Raw genomic sequence first — 25,719 nt, forward strand, 5'->3', positions numbered from 1 at the left:
TCCTCCCCCTTCCCTCTGCCATCCATCCGAATACTCTTCTCCCAACTCTCCGGGATCCAGCTCCCCGGGATTGGGACCCCAGCTCTGCCTTCCGACACCATCCCCCCTCCCAGGCTGTGCCCCCCTCCCCTTGTCTGGCTTGGGACGGTGTGGAAAACATTGATGGAAAAGTTTTACCAATTCTGGAGCATGCACATCAGCTGCATCTTCCCATGATCTGTCAGCCACCCCATAGCCTTTCCAGTGAATCAAGTACTGCAGCTTGTGGCGTCTGATCCTGGAATCTAAGATCTCCTCAACTTCAAACTCAAGCTGCTCATTTACCAGGAGTGGAGCTCCGGGAGGTTCCTCCGGTCGTAACTCACTGGGAGGGGCGGCTTTCGTTAAGAGGGATTGATGGAACACAGGATGTATTTTAAACGTGTCAGGCAGCTTCAGTCGGTACGCCACGGGATTGATTTGAGTTTCTATTTTGAAAGGACCCACCCTCTTGTCTTGTAATTTTCTACATTTGCCCGGCATCTGGAGGAAGCGGGTGGACAGCCATACCTGGTCTCCCGGTTGAAGGGGGGGGGCTCCTTCCTGTGCAGGTCAGCAACTCGCTTGTACTCCGTTTTGGCTTCGTTTAACTGCTGTTTCAGTGTCTGTTGCGCCGCTTGCAATTCCTTAAGGAAGTTCTCAGCTGCCGGTACCAGCATTCCTTCTGAGCTGCTTGGAAAGACTTTAGGATGGAATCCATAATTAGCGAAGAACGGGGTTTGTTGAGTGCTGGAGTGCAGAGAATTGTTGTAGGCGAACTCTGCAAAATGCAAATATGATACCCAGTCGGTCTGTTGATAGGACACATAACTTCGTAAATATCTTTCCAAAACGGCGTTCAAGCGTTCCGTCTGCCCATCTGTCTGGGGGTGATGGGCGGAGGACAGTTTTAATTCCGTCTGCAACTGTTTCCACATTGCTTTCCAAAATTTGGCTGTGAACTGAGTTCCTCGGTCTGAGACTACGCTGTTTGGCAATCCATGCAGCCGGTAGACTTCTTTTATGAATAACTTGGCCGTTTCTTTAGCCTCTAAGGCCCCTGCACAAGGAAGAAAGTGTGCCATTTTGGTAAGTAGATCCACCACTACTAAGATGGCTGTCATTCCTTGGGACTTGGGTAGATCAGTTATAAAATCCATGGAGAGGTCCTTCCAGGGTTCGTGTGGGACAGGCAACGGTTGTAACAGTCCTGCTGGTGTCCCTGTTTGTGTTTTTGTCCGCAGACAGACAGAGCAGGACTTTACATAACTCTCAATATCCCGACACATTTTAGGCCACCAGAAGTCCTTGGCCACGTTCTGAATGGTCTTGTAAATCCCAAAGTGTCCCGCTGTGATGGAATCATGACACTGGCATAGGATTCTGAGCCTTAATTCCCCTTCTGGCACATATCTGGTGGTTTTGAACCATAACAGTCCATTTCTCCAGTGAAAGGTTACTTCTGAGTCTTGACCTTGTCCCGTCTCCTGCTGATATTTTAGCATGTCTGCATCTTCTTGTTGTGCCTTTTTGAGTTCCTCTTCCCATGAAGGCTGGCATACTCCCAACATTAATTTCTCTGGCGGGATTACGTACTGAGGCTGGTCCTCGGATTCACTTTCTTTGTATTGTGGCTGTCTGGATAAGGCATCCGCTCTCTGATTTTTGGCTTGGGCATGGTAAGTAATCTGGAAGTTAAACCTAGTGAAGAACTGGGACCATCTTATCTGTCTCTGGTTCAGCTTTCTGGCTGTTTGGAGGCTTTCAAGATTCTTGTGGTCGGAGCGCACTTCAATTCGATGAGAGGTCCCCTCTAGGTATTGTCTCCAGTTTTCAAAAGAGTCCTTGATGGCCAGCAGCTTCTTCTCCCAAACTGTGTAGTTCTTCTCTGCAGGCTTTAACTTCCGAGAGAAGTACGCACAGGGGTGCAGCTCCTTCCCTTCTTGGTCTAATTGTAGCAGGACCCCCCCGATGGCAAAATCTGAAGCATCTGCTTCCACTACGAAAGGGCGGTTCGGATCAGTAAAGCGCAGAATGGGCTCAGTAGCAAACCTTCTCTTCAGCTCCTCAAAGGCCTCGGTGGCGTTCTCTGTCCATTGAAACTTCTTCTTCCCCCTTAAACAGTCAGTCAGAGGAGCTGTTAATTTGGAAAACCCTGGAATGAACTTTCTGTAATAATTGGCAAACCCCAAAAACCGTTGTACATCCTTTTTGGTGACAGGTTGGCCCCAGTCCAATATGCAGCTTACTTTCCCTGGGTCCATCTCCACGCCTTCCGCTGAGATTCGATATCCAAGGAAGTCTAGAGACTTGAGGTCAAATCCACATTTCTCTAATTTAGCATACAGGTGATTTTCTCTCAGTCTCTTCAACACCGTCTTCACATGCTGGTCGTGGTCTTCCTGGTTCTTTGAGAACACCAGGATATCATCTAAGTAACAGATTACATATGTGTCCAACAAGTCTCTAAACACGTCGTTCATGAATTTTTGAAAAATTCCTGGACTTCCACAAAGCCCGAACGGCATGACCAGGTATTCATACTGTCCGTAAGCGGTCAAGAATCCTGTTTTCCATTCATCTCCCTCCTTCATTCTGATCAGATTGTACGCTCCTCTCAAATCCAACTTCGTGAAGATTTTTGCAGAGCGCAGTCGGTCCAGCAACTCTGAGATCAGGGGCAGCGGGTAGCTGTTGGGGATGGTGATCTGGTTCAATGCGCGATAGTCGTTACAGGGTCTGAGTTCCCCCCCTTCTTTTTCACAAACAATAGTGGCGCTCCAGCAGGGGATTGTGAGGGGCGTATGAATCCTCGCCTCAGGTTTTTATCCAGGAATTCCTTCAGGGCCTCCCTCTCATTCTCTGTGAGAGAGTAGATTCTCCCTGATGGGATGCTGGCTCCTGGCACTAGATCAATTGCACAGTCGTAAGGGCGGTGGGGGGGTAAAGTCTCTGCCTCTTTTTCATCAAACACATCTTTGAATTCTTCATACTTTGGCGGCAGGGTCACTTGCTCGATCTCTTGCACTGCCCCCGCTAAGGTGTTCTTGATTCCTTCAGGTTGACAGTTCTCCTGGCAATACTGTGAGGTGAACCACACCACCGCCTCCTTCCAACTTATTTTGGGTTCATGCTTTGCTAGCCAGGGCATTCCCAGAATCACCTCAAAGTTCGAGAGATCTGACACGTATAGCGAAATGAACTCTTCGTGCCCAGGGATTTGAAGTTTCACTTCCTCCGTGGCTTGTGTCACCCCTCCTGACTTCAGGGGTCTCCCATCGATAGTCTCCACAGCTAGGGGAGCGTCCAGTTTCCACCGGGAAATTCCATGACGCTTGACTAACTTTGCATCAATAAAATTTGTGGAGGCTCCACTGTCAATTAAGGCAGTGGAATTAAACACCACTCCTCTGGAAGTTGTAATCCGAATAGGCAAGACCAACACCCCCTCTGAGGGAGGTTGGATCGTTGGGGGGCCTTTATACAACGCTGCCCCCAGTCCACCGGCCTGCACGTGGACTGGGTGTTCTAGTTTCCCGATGGCTCGGCTTTCCCCCCTTTCAGTCCACAGTCTCTGGCCACATGGCCCGGCTTTGAACAATAAAAGCATAAACGTTCCCGGCGTCATCTTTCCTTTTCTTCTTCCGACAGTCTTGGCCTAGCCCCTCCCTGTCCCTCAGTTGCATTACCTGCCATCCCTGCAGTGGGAAGGGTCTTGTTGCGGGATGCCGAGGCTGAGTATCTCGGGACCTCCTGCTTCCTTTCCAGGCGCCTTCCTTCCATCCGGTGATCTATCTGTAGGCATAGCCGGATGAGCCCTGGTAGGTCAGCGGGGGGGGAGGTCCTGGCCAACTCATCCAGGATTTCAGCATTTAATCCACTCCGGTACATAAACATCAGGGCGGCGTCATTGTAACCAGTTTCCTGGGACAGAATTTTAAAAGCGTTAGTGTACTCGGAAACAGTCCCTTTAGCTTGCTTCAGAGCGCCTAGTTGCCGCGCTACTGTTTCAGCCCTTTGCGGGTCTTGAAACATCTCGGTCATCTCCTGTATAAATCCTCTGTACCTTCCTAAGACAGTATCCTTTCTCACGAGATACGGAGTCACCCATTTTGCAGCTTCTCCCTCCAGGAGGCTAATCACGAAAGCTACTTGAGCCCCATCGTCTGGAAATTCCATGTGCCTGACATCCAGATATAACTCACATTGAGCCACGAAGGTTGCCAACTGATCACTTTGTCCCGCGTATTTTGGGGGCAATCCAATGGGAACCTTTACTACGGCAGCTGGAGGGGCTGTTCGCATCTGGTCTATCGTGGCCTTCAAGGTTTGATTATCCGTCTTCAGCACCTTGACTGCTGCTAGCAGGGCTTGAACATCTGTCTGCAAATCAGCTACCTTAGTCCTCAGGAGTTCCACTTCTTCCGTCTCAGAAGTGGGGTTCGTCCCCCCCGCTGCTCCCTTTGACATCTTGTCCCAGTCAAGTGAAGAGAGCGTTGAGGGTGATTTAGGTGGCTCTGTCAAGCTGTCAGGCCCAGGATGTGACTCAGGAACCAGACCAACGATTGTAGTTAATTTGTGTTTTATTAGGGTAATGTCCAAACAAAGACTGCATTTTCTCATGAATCAATACAGGGATACAGGTCCTGCGGCATTGGGAGAAAGTTGACAGAGCAAGGGACTTCTTCCCGCCTGTTCTTTATGAAGGGGCCAAACGGGCGCGCAATCTTTCGCTCCTCCTTAACTGCCCCTCAGGTACTGCCCGCCTTCCCCCCCTTCTCTCCTGTCTTTTCAGCTGTCTGCGTGTGCGCGGTGAGGGGGGAAGCATCACCTCCTCCTCTTCTGAAGTTTCCGATTCCAGGATGGGGGATAGGGGAGGGGCTGATGGTAAACTGTCTCTCCGCTTTTTGGCTGTGAGCAGCCCTCCCTCTTCCCCCTCTTGCTCTGAGCCTGAAAGAGGGGGAGGCGTGAGAATGTCCAGGGAGGGCTCAGGCTCCCCGTTGCTAAGCGACCTCATCACTGGCAGTTCCTGTTTTGTCTTCGCTCCAAAGGGGGGAAGTTCCTCCCCCCTCCCTCTGCCATCCATCCGAATACTCTTCTCCCAACTCTCCGGGATCCAGCTCCCCGGGATTGGGACCCCAGCTCTGCCTTCCGACAGATAAAAGACCACAAAAACATATACAAACAACAAAAAACACGACAAAAACAGAATACAGCACAAAGTAAAGAAAATACAGATTAAAAGATTAGAAAGGTTAAGAAGATTAAAAGATTAAAATACCTGGGAGCATAAAAAGGTCTTTACCTGGCGCCGAAAAGATAGGAGTGTAGGCGCCAGGCGTACCTCTTCGGGGAGGCTGTTCCACAACTCAGGGGCCACCACAGAAAAGGCCCTAGATCTGGTGACCACCCTCCAGGCTTCCCAATGGGTTGGTACCCGGAGGAGGGCCTTAGATTCTGAACGAAGTGAACGGGTAGGTTCGTAGCGAGAGAGGCGTTCCACAAGGTATTGAGGTCCCACGCCGTGTAAGGCTTTATAGGTTAAAACCAGCACCTTGAATCTCGCCCGGAAGCAAATAGGAAGCCAGTGCAGACGCGCCAGAATAGGTGTTATATGCGAAGACCGACTGGTCCTCGTCAATAGTCTGGCAGCCGCGTTCTGCACCAGCTGAAGCTTCCGAACTGTCTTCAAGGGCAGCCCTACGTAGAGCGCATTACAGTAATCTAATCTTGAAGTTACCAGAGCATGAACAACGGAGGCGAGGTCGTCCCTGTCCAGATAGGGGCGTAGCTGGGCTACCAGACGAAGATGGTAAAATGCATTCCGTGCCACCGAGGCCACTTGGGCCTTGAGAGACAAGGAAGAGTCGAAAAGAACCCCCAAACTACATACCTGTTCTTTCAGGGGGAGTGTAACCCCATCCAGAACAGGGTGAACATCCACCATCTGAGCAGGGAAGGCGCTCACCAACAGTGTCTCGGTCTTGTCTGGATTGAGTCTCAGTTTATTAGCTCTCATCCAGTCCATTATCGCGGTCAGGCAATGGTTCAGCACATCAACAGACTCACCTGAAGAAGATGAAAAGGAGAAATAGAGCTGCATGTCATCAGCATATTGATGGCAACACACTCCAAAACTCCTGATGACCGCACCCAGCGGCTGCATGTAGATGTTGAAAAGCATGGGGGACAAGACCGACCCTTGGGGGACTCCACAATGGAGAGTCCATGGTGTCGAGTGATGTTCCCCAAGCACTACCTTCTGGTGACGATCCACGAAATAGGAGCGGAACCACTGCCAAGCAGTGCCCCTGACACCCAACTCCGCAAGTCTCCCCAGAAGGATACCATGGTCGATGGTATCAAACGCCGCTGAGAGATCAAGGAGAATCAACAGAGTCACACTCCCCCTGTCCCTCTCCCGACAAAGGTCATCATACAGGGCGACCAAGGCTGTTTCAGTGCCAAAACCGGGCCTAAAACTGGATTGAAATGGATCTAGATAATCGGTTTCATCCAAGAGCGCCTGGAGCTGGCTGGCAACCACCCGTTCCAAAACCTTGCCCAAAAAAGGGACATTCGCCACCGGTCTATAGTTGTTCAAATTATCTGGGTCCAAGGAGGGTTTCTTTAAAAGAGGTCTCACTACTGCCTCCTTGAGGCTACCAGGGACTACTCCCTCCCTCAAGGAGGCATTAACCACTTCCTTGGCCCAACCGGTGGTCCCAGCCCTGCTAGCTTTCACTAGCCAAGATGGGCAAGGATCCAGAACAGACGTGGTTGCCCGAACCATTCCAAGTACCTTGTCCACTTCCTCAAGCTGCACCAACTGAAACTCATCCAATAAAGAAGGACAAGGCCGTGCTCCGGACACTTCAATAGATTCATCTGTCACAACATCAGAGTCAAGATCCCTGAGGATACATGCGATCTTATCTTGAAAGTGTCCAGCAATTTCGTTGCAGCGGGCTTCAGATGTTTCCATAGTATCGTGGGGGCCAGAGTGTAAAAGCCCACGCACGACTTTGAAAAGCTCCGCTGGGCGGCATAGAGATGATCTAATAGAGGCAGCAAAATAAAGCTTCTTTGCTGTCCTTACCGCTTTTGTATACAACTTATTGGTGGCACTTACCAAAGCATAATTGTATCCACTGGGAGTTTTCCTCCATCTGCACTCCAGCCTCCTCCTCTCATGTTTCATCGCTCTCAACTCCGGGGTATACCACGGAGCTGTATGAGCTCTACACCGGAGGGGGCACGCACGAGCGATCATGTCAATGGCCTGGGTCATTTCTGTATTCCACAGTGCGACCAGGGCCTCGACAGGAGCACCGGTCCTATCAGCTGGAAAATCTCCCAGAGCCCTCTGAAAACCTACGGGATCCATCCGGCTCCGGGAGCGGATCAACTTAATAGATCCTCCACCCTTGCGGAGGGAAAGAGCCGCTGTAAGTCTAAATCTCAACAAGCGGTGATCTGTCCATGACAATGGGGTAGATGAAAAACACCCCACCACCAGATCACCGTCTCCATGTCCAGTGGCGAAGATCAAATCAAGAGTATGTCCCGACACATGCGTTGGGCCGGTAGAAAATTGAGACAGTCCCATTGTTGTCATGGAGGCAATGAAGTCCTGAGCTGCGCCAGATAGGACAGCCTCAGCATGAACGTTGAAATCCCCCAGTACCAAAAGTCTAGGGGATCTCAACAGCACCTCCGAGACTACCTCTGTCAGCTCAGCTAAGGAAGCTGTTGGGCAGCAAGGTGGACGGTACACCAACAGTATTCCTAGTCTGTCTCCCTGGCCCAATACAAGGTGGAGACATTCCAGACCAGTCGCCATCTGGACAGGGTGCCTGGTGAGAGGGAAAGAACTCCTATAGACCACAGCGACCCCCCCCTCCCCGGCCCTCAGATCTACCACAGTGCTGAACCAAATACCCGGGTGGACAAAGCTGGGAAAGAGCAACTCCTCCCTGATCAGCCACCCAGGTCTCGGTTATACATGCCAGGTACACCACACTTGGTGTACACCACACTAAGAAGCTTTTTCAGCTGAAAACCAGAGTAAATACTGTTGCGTGCCACTCCAGTCTCCGAGCGGTGAGATTTCTAGGGGCCCCTGCGTTTGCCCTGGGTTTGGTTTCCTTGGGAAGAAGGTCAGTGGAGACTGTGGTGCCTTTATGAAATATGGTTTGTTTATTTACACACATTCCAACCTGAGCTTAGGATGGAGGGATTCAAGGCATCAGCAGTCCAATATCCAGCTTTTCCATCAGGGTTACAGGAAGCATCCTAAAGCCATGGTGCAGAGAGCCAGTCTCTTTCCCTGCCTCCAGTTCCAGCCTTTCCCCAACACAACTCCAAACACAAGCCTCTCCTAGGCCCCAGGAGGGGAGGGTGGCTCTGCTGAAGAGTTTCAATGACAAAAGGATCTTCCCGGCCCATTCACCAGTTGCTGGGCACCTGATAGACCAATTAACAAACGTGGCCACTCTATTAGCTTAACAAAAGAAACTCATTTGACCAGCACAGCGAGTTCCTCACTCCAAGGCACAGGATTCCAAATCGGAGGCTCCAAGGGGACTCATAGAAATTATCCATTTCAACCCTCAAACTCACAACAATACTTTAAATAAACAAACAACCCTGCACCGAGACTGAAGGAAAGAAAATTGACTTGTATAGTCCCCTAAGCTCTGCTTAGCCTAGCCCATATTGGACATATCCCACCTCCATCCAGTCTTGATGCAACTCTGTCCTCACCCAGCCCCTATTTGGGCGATCTCTATAATGCTGTAATGAATCATTAAGTAACAATTTAAGTAACCATAACAAGCACCCTTAAAATGCACTGCTTTTTGGCCATTTAAACTTTATTATTATTATTGTTGTTGTTGTTATTGTTATAATAATAATAATAATATTTATTAGTCGCTTTTCCCCCAAAATGAAACTCAAAGCAACTTACAAAAAAGAAAAAAAACTCAAAAACATATACAGAATAAAGATAACAGTACAAAAGTGTATCAAGCAAAACTCAATACAATAAATAGAACAATACGATAAAAATCGCAACACACAATACAACTCAAATATAGATTTTCTGCTACCCCCCTCCTGCCCCCAAAACTCAGAACCTACTAGTTCAACCATCATAGCCAAGAAACAACCCCCCTCCCCAGGCTTAGGCTACAGGAAGCCCCACTTCAGGTATGTTTGGCGGCAGAAGCCACCTTCGAAACAAACATATATATTTGAAGGGAGAGCCTTGCTGTCAACATCCTATACACACCCCTTAGTGGAAACCCGTTGACCCTTCCACTGAAACATAAAATGGCACTTCTGCTAATATGGATACTTCAAACAAAATTAGAAAGGGATTCTACAACATACAATGCAAAATATGTGCTACAGGGGAGCCTTGTGCTAACTTTATACCTTGAAATGTGCAGCTAACTCTTTTCTCAGCTTACTTTTGCATATGGAAAAGGGCCAGCATGGGATCAGCTTGGTGTTCATGGGACGCTATAAATTTAATTTATTGGAGGTTTTCCAGTTTAACAGACAGAAAATTTCAGAGCTCATGTGCAACCCATGTTGATGAGTAATAATACTTTTCTAGTAAACCGCATTTCTTTCTGCAATGTAACTCCGCAAATGAGAAAATGAAAGGTTGAATGGATACAGGAGATAATGCTCTCCTAGGACCCTGTGGATGAACCCATGAGAGGGCTATCCATTTGTGGGGGATAAAGGATAATAGGTTTTATAACCACTAAAAAAAAAATGACTGTGAAAACTACTACCTTCATGCCTACAGTGCATGTTTGAATGTAAGCTTCTTGAATTAAACTTGAATTGATTCACTAAGCTTTGTTGGCAAGCAGATAATAGACCTGCTACTGTTTTGCTAATTATGCTGCATGTAATGCAAATTAAATGTATAGGGTCAATGAAAAGACAACCTCTTTCTGTAGCTTTACACAATTAACATTCAATTTAGCCTGGTGTAGAGATTGGAGTGGAACATCCTAAATCTTTCTCAGGCCCTCACAGCAGTGAATTACCAACGGAAAGTGCTAGTCTGGTACATGGATTATGCTGCCTGGTTTATCAAAATATCAATATCAATATAATCAATATAATATAATAACAAAAATATATCTGATTTTTAGAATATATATACATTATTTAAATGAAATTTACTAATTTTTGGAATAGTTCCGCTACATAAAATGTCTTTTTCAAACAATCTGAATTAACATCTGAATATAAGAGAAACAAATGTCTATAATAAACTCTTGAAACAACATCCATTACTCTCTACCAAACATATTAAGTTAAAGACTGATTTTATGTGTGAATGAATGGGGGGAAAGGGGAATATGGGGTTTGAATAAAAGTGCGACACAATAATAAGGCTGGCCCAAAATGGTACCTTCTCAAATTTTGCTGTCACTTTTGCTGGGTCATTTTTGGGAATTTTCAGGGATGCATGGGAAGGCCAGATGATACTTAACACAGCATTCCTCCTGTCAACTACTGGAGGCCACCATTTTATTTTACTTTTTACCCAAAATACCCTTTACCATGATGTTATAGGAAGCCACAGACCTGAACTTACAAGTTCTGAACAGGGTGGTTCATGACAGATGCTCTTGGAGGTCGTTGATTCATAGAGTTGCCATAAGTCGTAGTCAACTTGGAGGCACATAACAACATATCATCACATAGTGTCATGGCAAGGGGACTTCTGGGTATTTTTTTTTAATATAAAAATGATGGTGCTAGCAATTGCCAGGAAAAGTGATTCTAGGAGCAGTGCCAATGCTATAAAAAAAGACGAGTTGGAGAAAACTTTGGTGGAGATGATGAAGAATTTGTTAAATTTATGTGTCATCTACACTGAAGCCTTTATTTAATATTTATTTATTTACTAAATTTATATCCTGCCTGTCCTCCAAAAGGAGCCGAGAGTGGCAAACAACAAGCAGTAAAACAAAACATCTAAAAAATAGTTCCAACACAGATGCAGACTGGGATAATAGTCTCTACTTAACAGGCTTGTTGAAAGAGGAAGGTCTTCATCAGGCACCCCCCAACTCACACATACCCCCACGGCTGGTAATGTGTTCCAGAGGTTTTGTGCATAGAAAAACAAGGGCAGAGTTAAACGCTGTCGCATAAATGTTATCTTAATCCTTGGCGGATACACCCCCATCCACAGGGAATCCCATTGCTCGTTAGAAATAGCATTAGCATTAGCACACATATCGGAAAATATATACAGACATAGGGGGTCTTCTTATATTGAGACCCCCCCATTGGCCTGGACTTTACAGGAGACAGGGACAACCAAAACAAGGAACACACACTTCACCACATGGGTAAGTGGGAGTCCCCTTTGTTACTTAAGGAGTACAGTCTCCTTTGCTTCCTGCTACAGCTTAAAGGAGGTAGAGGAGGGCTTGGTGATAAGCGGTTTAGTAAGAGGTGAGGTCTGTGTGACCAATACATGTGATATACCCACTTGAAAATGGCAATTGGACTTTGAAGAATGGGACATAAAACAGTGGGTAAGGTAATATTACTGTTGAGATGGTAGCATTTGTTGCATTGCATTTGATTTTCCTTTGGTCACTGACTTGTTCTTTTCCTATTGGGCTTAACGGGTTGCCAAATGCCTGCTGGCCCTTGGTGGCTCTGTGAATTTTGGTCTAGCTGGCAGAAGATATTGTTTTATGTGATTATAGTAATAGTTTTTTTATTATTATTATTACTGGATATTGTTACTTGCAATGTATTTCTAATGTTATTCAGTTAATGTCTATAGGTCTCTGAGTTTAGTTTTAGGGACCAAAACCAAGCAAATGGGCCATTCTAGTAGTATCAAAAGGTCCAGTCATACTTGACAGTTCCTTGGTCGATGTACTGAAAAGGGAGTTGAGCAGACTGACGCAAGATTGTGTTTTATGTTGTAATAGTTATAGTATTATTAATAGCTGTTTGTTGCTGTATACAATGCATCCCAAATTTAATCCAGCTTGCTTCTGCCTGCCTGCATAGGCTGATTTCTTCATTTTCCCCGAAAGCCTCAATCTGCTATTCCAAATTTGATGCAATTGGCCTCAGTCTGTATAAACAAGCTCACACTGTCATTTTTCAGAAAACTGCAACCAACTTACATGGAAATGGCTTTGAGACCGATTTGGCGACCTAAGCAAGGTAATACAGCTACCTGAGAGACTAGTTAGTCTCTCAGGGCTGAAAGGGGGGACTGTTAGGATTGAACTTAAACCCCCAGTGCCAGTAAAATCTATAAGTTCACTTGTCTTACCTAAACCAGCTTGAGCATCATGGGAAGTAGAACCAAAGTGGCCTTTATTTGACTTTTGATATAAAATGTCGGTTTATTTCCTGGTGACCTGACCCTTACCTACATTCCAGTGGCTCGAATAATAAAAGCCGGTTTAAGCTGGAAACTTCCCTACTATGCATTTCTGTATCACATCTATGCCTATAACCTTGCTTATTGTTATAAATGTGCCTTGCATAGAAATGTTAAAAGCTGTTCCGATGCCCCACAAACCTTGACTTGTAAAACCCTTTGATATGTAAGCAAAGTAATATCATGCCTGTCTCCAGTTTAGGGGGCGCCTGGTTGCAGCTGGGCCTCCCCTCAATAGTTGCCTTTGTCTGCTCCTGCCTAATGCTTATCTCAAGGACATGCGAAGTATGCAGACATAGAGTCTGAGAGATAGTCTTAATGTTTCCACTTTTGTCCTTCCTCCTGTACCCCTTCACCTCCTCACATATGCCCCAAAGCTATAACATTTAGCAATTGCTTCTTTTGTATTTTATGACGTAAACCCGATATTGTAAACTTCGGGGTGAGCCTATATAAACCTTAAAACACCAATAAACGAGGTTCCCATGCTGGCCTGCTTCGGCTTGTAAGTATTGGGTCCCCTTTGCAAAGGTTTTTGTCTCGTGTTACTTGATCTCTGATAGTGGGTTCATTTGCACTCAACTCCGCACTCTTCCCGGGTGTAATAAGCGAGTTGGGGTTGACAGGGCGACTTGCGTGTTGGGTTTGGACCTAACAGTGCTATATTCAAGAGAAGGGCCTTGCAACATACAAAATAGGAAATATAAAAACTTAAATATAATTACACAAGAACATAAGAAGAGCCTGCTGGATCAGGCCAGTGGCCCATCTAGTCCAGCATCCTGTTCTCACAGTGGTAAACCAGATGCCTATGGGAAACATACAAGCAGGACTGGAATGCAACTGGTATTCCGAAGCATAGTGTCTCTGACAGTGTAAGTATTATACACAGCTATACATAAAAAGTGTTCCCATTCAAAATAGCAATCCCAATTAAAAACATTAAAATTCTCACCATGAGGAAGATGTTAACTTTAAATCTCTAAAACTGCCAGTGTTAAAACTAACAAAATAACTAAAATTTACTTTAAAAAAAGCCTGGGGAGAGGGGAATGTCCTTGCCTGGTGAATCCCACTCTTTTCCTAAATGTTGACAAACTTCTCATCAGAGAATGTTCACCTCAGCCCTGAACAGTAATTAATTAATTGTGCTGAATATTATACGAATGATATAGATATGCTGTTAAGCATCCTTTTACTTTCCATGTAATGGAGAAATACTGCCCAGTAACTGTGGGCTTATGGAAAGTTCTGGGCACTTCTTCAAGTAAGTAATCTTACTTTGTATCCTTACATATGAATTCAGAGAGACAGCAAGAAACAGAAATCCTTAATTTCATAATTGCTCCTGTAAAGCAGATATAAATTCTCTTGAACAAAAGGCAATGTGAGCGGCATGATCAGATATTTTGGAATATGCTGCTGGGTAGTAAAAAGGGTCTCTATAGTTGCAAACAGGTATGCTTTAACTGAAAATGTATTAATTAGAAAGCTGGGAACTTGATTTGAATCAGTGATTTAAAATGGTCCCTTTTCTTGGTGAATTAAATTTGCCTTGTTTTCACTCCTCCTATTTCCGACTTCCACTATTGTTCACAGTTAGGTGAGGGCGGGGGAACATCCCAGCAGAACCAGTGAGGTTCTATTGAGAAGTGGCAGGCAGTGACTAGCAGAGGAACTGTCCAACAAGTAACATACAAAGTCAGATGGAGATGCTAGAACTAGAAACAGGGCCTAGTTGCACCAATGACTTCCAGGATTAATGTAGTCAACCTGGCTGCCCCACATTTCCTTATGTACTAGTGGGGTCCTGTTCCTCTCAGTATTTCTCCTCCTGAGTAGGGCTCTGAAATAGAATTCCTTGTGCTGCCAGATAAGAGTTCATTTCAGATTATTCCTATCTCTAGTCTTGAGATGCAAGGATGTGTGTTGGGTAAATCCATTTGGGGTCTCTTAGATCCCCTGGTTCTACAGCTTCCCTTCCCTGGGTGGATATATTATACTGGAGTATGGTCTCAGGAAACCTTGTCTTCCCTTGGTCCTCATTCATGTTAGGGACTACATTGGGATTCTCTTCTGAGGAGGAAACCTTGTCTGATTCTGTCTCTGGGTGCAGATTCTGACACACTGCAGGCTCAAGAACACTGCAAAAGGTGGAGGCACAGTTGCCCCTGGTGGTTCATGATGGCAGAAAGCATGCAAATACTGTGAGTTTGAGCTATACTGAGGGTGGAATTACCTGAAATGTGGCAGCCACTGAAAATAAGCAGCCTCATTTTTCATTCTCCTACACTCCAAACAATGAGCACAACTTAGCTTGTGCCATCACATCATGCTGTGTTTTTCCATCCCCATGGCCCATCATTGGCTGCTGCACAACATCATCATATCACTACACAAGTTAAATTGTAGTGACTGTTACAAAGTAGCAGACAGAATAAAACACAGCTGCTGTATTTGATGGAGGCTGTGTGTTTTGGGAAATGTCTATCTTATTTTTATTCTAAATGTTTTGAAGCTTTGAATCATTAAATAATATTATTCTCAAAAGTTGTGCAGCATGTATTTATTTATGATAACTTGGAAGAGCATTCCACTGTTTTCAGTGGGTTAAATCCAGATTAAGTTAGTTGGACATGGGCTCCATAGGAACAAGTTAGTTATGCCTTAACTTAAATTACATTCATTTAAATGGAAATGAGATGCAACTTAATTTAATGATTCCAATAGAATAATCCAAGGCAGCAGAGCTTCACCAGAATATGTGTACATGGAATCTGATTTTAGGTTCTATAAAGAGCAAGATTATTTTAGGCTTTTAGGATCATAGGAAGCTGCCTTATATCAAGGCAGACCCTTGGTCCATCTAGCTCAGTATATTCTATATTGACTGGCAGAGGCGCTCCAGGATTTCAGACAGGACTCTCTCTTAGGCCTACCTGGAGATGCCAGGGGTTGAACCTGGAACCTTCTGCATGCAAGGTAGAAGCTCTACCACTGAGCTATGACCCAATCCTACGCACACTTACATGGACGCAAATTCTATTATCATTAACATCTCCAGGATGTCTATACTGCATTATTTTCTGCCAAAGCAGAAATTGTAGAGGTAGAAGTGTTAGGTAAATGTGTAAACCAACAGTAGGGCAGTTGAAAAGTACACCACTAAGACCTCAAAAACTGCATGATGTTAGTGCATGTCATTTATTACTATGGGAATTTTAGTTGAAATCATAGCCACTCCCCAGTGTTCTCTTTCACAGCAAAGTCTTCAACAGAATATACAAAATAAATTTGAAGCAAAAATCTTAAATTCTGATTTGTAGAAATTAATATGATTTGAAAATATATGTAACTGAAGAATATGGAGGAGAGAGAAACCGAAGTTAACACAAATCTACCATAAAGATTTTGCTAATGTTAAGAAATGGTTTCATTCCATTCGGGAGGAGGGGAAATTATGGGAAGCAGGCGTTTGTTTAAATGATTAGCACAAAGTTCATACACAGAGTCATCTTATTCACAATAGCCCCCTCCCTCCTATATTTTGCCATGTGAACTTTTTTCATATGGCAAAATATAGGAAACACAATTTCCACTAAGGGAAAATATATGGAAATAAATGAATGGAAATAGCATTGTACTATCAAGTTGGCATATACTGCTAACTTTGTGGCTAATCTTGCCTAGATCTAGTTGGTGCACAGCTTGCAACAGTTTGTTTGTTTGTTTATTACATTTATTTCCCGCTCTTCCTCCAAGTAGGAGCCCAGGGTGGAATTATGAGCAGCAGTGAAAACTCTATAATGGACCTAGTCAGTTATGCTCTCTAGAGTGACTCTTGTGAGTTTTTTTTTTTATCATTAATTTTTATTCAAATTTTCAAAGACAAGAAACAAAACAAAACAAAAACAACCAAACAATAAAATAAAATGTTGACTTCCGATTTGTCGCAGATCAGTTATAGGTCTACAATATATAACAATCCTATCTCTAAAATTATATTATAAAATCACTTTCCTCCAGTAGTTACTTAATTAATCATCAAATCTCATAAACATTATTTTATTCTTTCCACAAAAAGTCCAAGAGAGGTTTCAATTCCTTGAGAGATATAACTTTCAATTTTTCTCCAAATAAACATATCGCTTAATCCATCTAATTCAAATCTGTTAGGCCCAATAATTTCAATAGCAATTCTTCCATTATCTATATTAATTCCATCTTCCATCTTCAATAATCCTGTTAAGTCCAGTAATTTCAGTAGCCATTCTTCCGTTATCAGTATCCCATAATAATCTTGTTGTCATAGCCATAGTCCAAGTAAACATATCAATTAATCCATCTCGTTAAATCTGTTAAGTCCAATAATTTCCATAACCATTCTTCCATTATCAATATTAATTCCATCTTCCATCTTCAATAGTCCTGTTAAATCCAGTGGTTTCAGTATCCATTCATCCATTATCAGTATCCCATGATGATCTTGCTGTCATAGCCATAGTCATATAACAAGAGTCTGATGGGAATTTCCCCCATCACAAATATGTCCTTGCCATCAATTCTGAATATGTTGTTGAAATATTGTTGTAAAGTCACATCTCTGCTCTGGGTGCATCTCTGCTCTGTCACATATTTGTAGTTAATTCCATAACTTTTTTCTATGTCAAGCCCCATCACATCATTCCAGTCAAGAATTCTGAATATGTTGCTGAAATATTGCTGCAAAGTCATATCTCTGTTCTTCTTTTTTACAAAATGCACTGGCTCATTTCTTAAGAGTTTCTCCACTGTCACATATCTGTAGCCAACTCCATAGATTTTTTCTGAGACTCTTGTGAGTTTTTTAATGATTATTCTTACATTAAATCATTGAAGAAGAGGGAGGTTGATGTTGGTTAGGAGAAATACTTCATTCCCTGTGATTTAGTAGCACATGGTACCAATTAGATATCAATTGGAACAGGGATAGAAAATCTGTTTGGCACCCCAGATCTCCCATCATCCCTGATCATTTGGCCATGCTGACTGGGACTGGGATGTTGGATGTCCAACAACATCTGTAGGCCCAAAGGCTTCCCATCCTTCCATTAAAACATACAAGGCTCCTCAATAAAACGTCATTTCAAAACAAATGTTCTGTCCTACCCAGGCTACAGATTTATATAGCACTGACCTCCTACTAAGCACATGGCCTTTGGGATGGGCCTCTTATTCATGTATGCTAACAAGAGAGATTAGATATTTGGAATTCACCAACTATAACATGCCACAGCTTGTGGTGACAGCTGCTCGCCTAGACAGCTTTAAAGGGGAAACTGAATAAATGCATAGAGTATATTTGCCATGATTGTTAAATAGAACTTCCAGGTTCAGTGTCAGGGTGCCTGTGAACATTCAGATGCTGGGGACAACGAGGAAGAGCTATTATTGCCTTCACGCTTTACTTATAGCTTCTAAAAGCATATCACTTTTGTGAGTAGCAGGATACTAGACAAGATAGTAGGTCAGATCCAGCAGGGGTCTAAGGTTCCTCCTACCTTTTAAAGCATGCAAATTTATTGACACGGTCTGCTTTCATTTTTTTTAAATAGCATATCCCACCCACCCTTTCAGCTGCAAGGAGCTCTCAAGATTGCTCACCAATATGCTCCAAATTAAATTTGAGACTTGTAAGTACAGACATAGCAAACCCAACCCATAAAATATGACTTGCCTCCAAAGGTCAATATCATATCAATTCTGCTAGCTTTTTTTTTTTAAGGGTAATTTATTTGCCTAAGCTATTTGCCAATGGTCAGTACCATAACACATCAAGCTCCTACGAAAAAAGAAAAAGCCTATGGGATAGATAGTATATGGAATGTGCTTCTTGTCAGAGCTGAGTTGAAACTGATTTAACCAGGAGGTTGCGGCTGTACCACTGAGCTACAGCCTTTCCCAATTCATTTCCCAGTTTGAAGTCTTGTTGCTCAATAAATGCTCGGAGAAAGCAATGGATATAATAAGTATGATCGAGTGGTAAAACTTTTCCAAGATTGCACTGCTTCAGGCTGTAGGTGAAGGGATTCAGCAATATGGTCCTCCACAAAAAATATGCTCCTTGCACATAGGAAACTACCATATAATTACAAGTGTCCAGTAAACTGTTGCTTTCATTTCAATAGCAGTATCAGCTCCAGATAATGTAAAGGAGTGAGATGCATGGGCATGAGTACATACACAATACAGAACTTATTTTAGCCAGGTCTCATTTTAGACCTCCAAATCTGTTTGTGATGCCAGATAACATATGGAATGCCAGCAAAGACATCAGTGTTTCTGAGTATGTGTAGGTTGCCTTTTCCTAATTACTGAATGGGTTCAGGAAGAAAGGCCTTATGGACAAGGCATACAGAGCTACAAGCCCAGGAAGTTTCAGTGGGTTGAGTTCTTGTACAAATAATATGTTTATGTAAAAAAAAAGTCATTTCCTGTTTAACATGTCATGGCAGATAGATCTGTGTAGGATTGGAGCGGTGAGGTATCTAAAATCCATAGCACACATATCACACTATTTGAATGTTAGTAAGTGAACACAATACACATTCTAGCAAAGTCAACAGCAAACGTCCCATTGGTTTTACCAGTTTTTTTATTGTACCATGTGTTTTAAAAGAAAGTTATGGAAAAGAGCATTATTTGTGCATGCCTTTGAAATCTGCTCACTATCTTTAGAGACAGCTTAAGGACTATATGATGTGGCAGTTGCTATGGTAATGACTACTTTCATTATTGATTACCCAAATAAAAACTTGTGTAAACCTACATAACATGCTGGCATGTAATGCTCCCTTGGGGAACCTTAAGTTATACTTATTTTCTTTAGTCAATTTCTCTCTCTCCCTCCACAGTATTTCCAGTTCAGGGTTTTCTCTGGCTGTGATAGTGAAAAATCCACATTACCTTCTGCAAATTAGCACATACATTTCAGGAGAATCGAAACATCTTTCCCCCAGCTATTGCTCTAGTTCTGAGGATTTTTTATTTTCTCAATACTATGTAGCTATTGCAGGGTAAATGAAGTTTTTCCCACAACAGGCACTTACCACTCCAACTGTAGATGATGTATGGACTGAGGTTGTATGAATGTCACAGGCAGCTATTGGCCAGTGCCCATTATATTTCTAGTGTTCTGTGATACACTCCTCACCAGTAGTGTAGTGGCAAATTCAGAAGTGCAGGGTCCCTTCATGATAGTCACAGCCACACCCCCTCCCATCCTTCTTGTCTCCTGCTGGGTTGTGAATGAGATCCTTCTTAATGCCTTCTCCCACACAACAGACATCCCTAGGAGCCAATCAGCACGAAAGGGGAGAGTATTAGCTACTGAGAAGAGTTGTAGTGGCTGACTCACCTCCTTTCACTCTGATTAGCTCCAAGCTACAGAAAAGGTCAAGGAAGCATGTTAGAAGACTCTTCTCTGTGGCTAATATGCTCCCCTTTCATGCTAGTTAGTTCATATGATGCTGGAATCAGAAGGACCCTGCTCCAAAAAAAGTAAAAGGTCTAAAAAAACCCGAGTTCTTGGACAACTACACCCCTGCTCCTCATCCATGCCTGTGTCAGTTTGAAACCTTTTTAAAACAGTATACCCAGGATATTAGAAGTTGAGAACTACTTGAGAAGGACTATCTAGTCTTTTTAAATAAAAACAAAACAGACAAACATATAGCCTCTGCCATATAGCTCTGTTCTGCTATTTTGTTAGCTTTTTAAAAAAGATTTAATTTCATAGTGTTTGTTTTCCTTCTCGCTGTTAAAAAGAGTAGGCATAAGGAGCTATGTTGGTCATGTGACTGCTGACTACACATGTTAACTCAGCAAGGATCAGCTTTTGGCATTCAGTAGCAACTGGCTGGGAAATCTGTGTTTGTTGTGACTGGGTGCAAAAATCTCATCTGTGCTCAGTTCAGCATGAACAGTCAGAGCAGTCACATAAGCAGCTTAGCCTGTGGCAGAGCAGTTTAAAGTCAGCATAGGCTTTCAACAACAAGAAGAAAAAGGGACTGTCATAGGGCCATATGCATGCTAAGGAGCCAAATCTGACTATGGTTCTTTTTGAAGCTGGTACCCTGAAAGTACAAAACTACCACAAACAATTCATTGTAAGGAAAAAATAGTTTATAAATTTCCTGTAGGGAAGTTATTAATAACACATTCAGAAAATCATTTTTTCATTAGCAGGTTAATGCAGTTATTTGCAATCTGTAAGGTAACCCACCAGATGCTGATTGCAACAGATAGTCATTTGTGCCCTTGTGATTGCCTAGTTACAAGTGCCCTAAAAAACCACTCTACTGTCTCTCCTTGCAAAACTACAGATAAAGAGAATGGAAATTAGTTTTGCCCCAAATTAACAGGCACCAGTCTAGGTATTAATAGATACTTATCTCAAAATAATGAAAAGAAGTATTTCAAATAATAAAATTCAATGTTGTGCCAATCTCAAACTTTGCATTTTCTACATTAGTAGAAAAGCCTGTAATATTTAACTATCTTACAAAGACAGAAGACTTCCACAAATATCTCAGTTTAAGGTCACAACAAGCAAATGCCAATGGCTAAGCCTACAATGACAATTTGCATGTCTATAGGTGGGAAGCCAGATGACAATGACTGTTGAATATTGCTCATCATGGGCTAATATAGCAGATTATCTATCATTTATTTATTTCATTTATTAGCTGTCCTTCATCAGTCACGATCCCAGGATCCCTAAACCAATACATAGAATAAAATCACTTAAACATCAAAAAAACCTAATTTGACCTTGAACCACATGAAGCAGTCCCAAAGATCTGAGTGAAGAAATGTGTCCTGTCAAAAGCTCAGCCCTGAGGATGTCAACCAAATCTTGTGGGGGAGGATATTCCTACAGGTGGGGTGTGACCACTATGAAGACTCTGCACTGTAACACCTGAGAACAGGCTTTGCCTCTTGATATGATCACCAGTAGGGCCTTCACAACAGGTTGTAAGGCTTGAAATGACATGTACCTGGAGAAGAGCTGGGCAAGTATTTGAACCTAAAGTCATTTATGGTTTATATGTTAATGTCAAGACTGACAACTTTCTGTTATCTCACAGAAGTGAAAGGCTGTACTTCATAACCTTCATCTCTTTTTCAGGCTGCATAGAATTGTTGAGAGGCCAGCAGACCAAGCCACTATGATGATGCTCCACCTCCAAAATAGATTCCCCCCACCCTTGCCCCACAAAATACCCTGGTGGTGATTGACGGGAACTATCACTGTTCTCAATCTAATTTAGGTTGCAGGTAAATGCCTTCTCTTTGATCTTTGAGTAGATGGTATCACAGCCTCCTAGCTGAGAGATTTATTTAATGAATAAGAAACTGAAGGATTAAACTACATAGATGGTTTCCCACCAAGCAATTGGATGGTAGTTTCCAATTTTCCACTTACTCTTCTATTGAATATTCCAGATGTATGCAGAGAACTAGTCATAAGGTGTAAAGAAGCAGGGACTGTTTGGACAATGTCTCTTGGGCAGGGTTTTCTTGGTTCAGTGGACCAGCTGTTAGCCCTCTTTGAACCATAGTTAAGACCTGGACTGTTAATTACTGACCACTATAAAGACTTTTGTAACTTGCTGTAAAGCAAGCATGGAAAACCTGTGATCCTCCAGATGTTTTTGGTCTATAGATCCCATCAGCCCCAGCCAGCATGGTCAATGAGCAGGGAGGACAGGAGCTGCAGTCCAGCAATATCTGCACAATGGGCACAATGTTTGCTATCCCTGCTGTACAGAGATACATATGAGCACACATACTTTTCTATAACACACTATATATTCCATGGTAAAATTTAGATCAGGGGTGGGGAATCTTTTTCAGTCGGAAAGTCACATTCCCTTTTCAACAATCTTCAACAACATCCAGAGGCAAAGGTGGGTGGAGCAATAAATGTAAAATGTATCTTTGTACAGTATACTAGTTTCCACATGCACTTACATACCCCTCTCTGTTCTCCATCCAGGCAAGCAAGAGGCATTATCAGAATTGAGAACTATCACATTCCAGCCAGGCAAAAACACGGGTGTCTTGGGGAGAATCTTGAGGGCCAGATAGAGATGCCTGGAAGACCACATTTGGCCCCTGGGCCTGAGGTTCATGACTTCTGGTTTAGATCATATATATACAAACTGTTACTTTCTAACCCACTGAAAGAGAGGTGCTGCTAAGTAACTAAAGTGAATGAATAGCAAAAATAAAATAAAATAAAAGTAAATCAAAGCTAATTTTGTCACAGGCCAAGAGAATAATTTGGAAATTGATTTTTAAAGGGAAAAAGAGTCCAATAACGTAAGGGAAGATTTATTACAGGAGATATTCCTAAATATTTTCATAAGCTAAAAAAATGTTCTCATCTCAGTTAATAAATGAAGAGATACCAAACTTTTTGAATTAGTATTGTTAGATTATATAGACGCATGCATCATAAATATTGAATCAGAGTTCACCTGCACTTTCATTATCAATAGTCTGACCTGAAGACAGACAACTGCCTGTTTAACAAAAGGATACACAGTGCAGAAATTACATGGGATAATCCTGAAACCATATGTAACACTAGGATATTGCATGATTTAGTATTTTTATTGAAATATATTCATAGTGAGAAAGTTTGCTGGAGAAGATTCCAGATAAATAATCACATTACTACATGGTAATGTCAACCACCCTATGTGATGCCCGGGTGCCAATGCCTTGGCACTCTGCATCATTCCAGGAGCCAATTCCCCACCCAGGGCAATTGATCCTGGCAACTATTGCCGCTCTGGGCTCCTGCTGGGAGGAAGGGCAGGATATCAAATTAATAAACAAACCATCCCCCTGACAGGACAAAGTAATCCAACCACACCCTGCAGGATAGGTAGAATGCCACCACCCCTTAACTGGTTAGCCACTCTGAGTCAGGGGAAACCCAGAGCCCAGAACAACCTTGCCAGGGATTCCAAGAGTCAAGAGCCAAACTGGCACTCCTCGCTCTAGAGCCTTAGGCAAATTCTCAAAATACACAGTAGTTTGTGGTCAGTGGCTGAGGTACCATATTCAGAGCCAAACTTCTCCCAGAATGAACACACACTGGTAAACAGAAGTAGCTTTAAGCTTAAAGAAAGTATAGGTGCACAGTTAACAGCAGCAAAATGGTTCCTTAATATCCACACCCCAAAAGGGCAAGGTAAAATACAGAGAATTCAGTCACAACAGAAAACAAGAAAGCTATCAAACCTAGTCTGATACTTACACAGAGGTATTCAGTTGCATAGCCCCCTCTCCTCAGAGACAGAAAAATGGTCAGGATAGTAGATGGCAAGTGGAACCTCCCAGGCACACCATTAGGCATGATAAACACAGAGGAATAAAAACTAAAACGTTTTGCCCATACTTATGGCAAAATCCCCAGCAACAGGCCAGAACCAATTACCCAGTCAGGGGCTTCTTCATGAGGTAAGCTCCCATCACTTACTGGCCAAATGGCACGTCCTCCTTGAAGCTTCCCAGACTTTACGACCTTGATGGAGCCAGGCTCTACTGATAAGAGGGTGTTTGGTTGGGCCTCCCTGATTATCCTCAGCTGGAAAATAAAACTGCCGACTCATGGCTCTGATGCAGAGGCCAAATGTTAACCAGTTAAGATCCCACACTACACAATGAAACCCCACAATTCCTTGCCACAAAGCCATTTTGAACTAAGTTTTTCTTGACACCCTAGACATGGCTTTATTGATAAAAGATTACTTTCAGGACCAACTCAAGTTGCATCTTTGTTGCCAGTGTTTGATAAACACAAGACACAGTTGATATGTAGCCCGAACCATGGAATTGTTTTCAAATTACTCAGATCTCGAAAGTCTCTTATCGCACCTCTGATAATGTTAGTGATACCATGATCCAAAGTTCAAACAATATGGACCTCCATATTACAAATTAAAGTGTTGGATGTTGTATCTGGCGCAAGCAGATGCCCAGGATGCAGAACAATATAGTGACAGGCTAGATGCCAGTTGAAGCAATGAGCCGGACAAGCAATAAGTTTTAAGAGTCACTTTACTGACAATATATCACAAGCTCTCTCTCTGTACAAACTCCTCGACCCCCACACCCTGCCAGTTTGAGTTTCCAGCTATATACTGATAAGACAGCTGGTTGTCCTGGCAACGTGTCCTTGAGGAGTGCACGTCCACTCCAGCCTTGTGAGCTACTTGGCCTTGTAACTCTGCCATGGAAAAATACTCTTAGGAACTTTTTACTTGCCAACATAAAGACCTCACACAGTCCTGCCATAGCCTCAACAGAATTATTGTCTATGTAAGCACATAAAAATAGCCCTGCCAGATAAGACTAAGGTCTATCCACTTCAGCTTACTGCTTCCTATAGTTGATAACCAGATGCTTGCAGAAATCCCACAACCAGAGTTTGGTGGTAATATCTCTATCCTGGTGCTGCTTGTTAGCAACTGGTATTCAGAGGGATACACTGCCTCGGAACCTGGAGGTTCCATATAGCCATAATGACTAGTAGACACTGATAGACTGAGCTTTACAGGTTGATGACAAATTCAAAACAGGTATCTAAACTAGAGAGAATTCCATACATTTGCACTGAGCAAATTAGGGATCGATCCTAACTCTCTCCCCCCCACCCCGGCCCAGCAGGCCTTTTTGGACCCACTGGCTCTGCAGCCCTGCCACATCTGGGACAAAAGATGGGGAGGCAGGCAGCCTGCTGTGCCAGCCTGGAGTTGGCACAGAATTTGGGCCCAATGCCATGCCATGACGGCAGCTAGGCTGGCTCAGCCCCACCTCAGACCTGCAATTTTTGCACAACACATTTCTTTACCACCACACTCTGCCTGTCAGAAGCTGGAGGAAAAAAGGGAAGCAACGAGCGTAGAGTGATGAATTCAATGGGACTTCCTTCCAAGTAAGTGGGGTTAGGATTGCAGGTTAAGAGACTGAGCTGCAACACAGGATGCTCTCACACTCATCCCCCAAGTTAAATCTCAATTCTGCCCTGAACTCACTAGCCTGACAAACCACACACTCTTGCCTCAGGCCCTTCAAAACCATCTGCACTATGGAGCTGATGATACAGACCTTACATAAATTGCTATTGTGAATTTTACTGACAAGTGTCTTGCAGTGCAATCCTATGCATGCTTACTTGGAAGGAAGCCCTACTG

General features: G+C 43.4%; 1 protein-coding gene across 20 annotated transcripts in view; it reads right to left on the reverse strand.

Moving 5' to 3' along the window:
- The window catches only part of ADGRA1 (adhesion G protein-coupled receptor A1), a 588,775-nt gene that overhangs the window by 67,896 nt on the left and 495,160 nt on the right, over positions 1–25,719 (reverse strand). The window contains exon 1 of one of the 20 annotated variants that reach the window (XM_061635613.1): positions 24,003–24,038. The exons of 18 other annotated variants lie outside the window; for them this stretch is intronic. Coding sequence is in view for 1 of the 2 variants with exons in the window: in XM_061635612.1 (XP_061491596.1) it covers positions 23,781–23,879 (99 nt within the window). In the remaining variant the exon portion in view is untranslated. Of the gene's footprint in view, positions 1–23,780; positions 24,039–25,719 lie in introns of those variants that run through there. One more of the 20 variants, XM_061635612.1, reaches the window with a different exon arrangement.

Source organism: Rhineura floridana, chromosome 7 (assembly GCF_030035675.1).
Source record: "Rhineura floridana isolate rRhiFlo1 chromosome 7, rRhiFlo1.hap2, whole genome shotgun sequence".
NCBI lineage: Eukaryota > Metazoa > Chordata > Lepidosauria > Squamata > Rhineuridae > Rhineura > Rhineura floridana.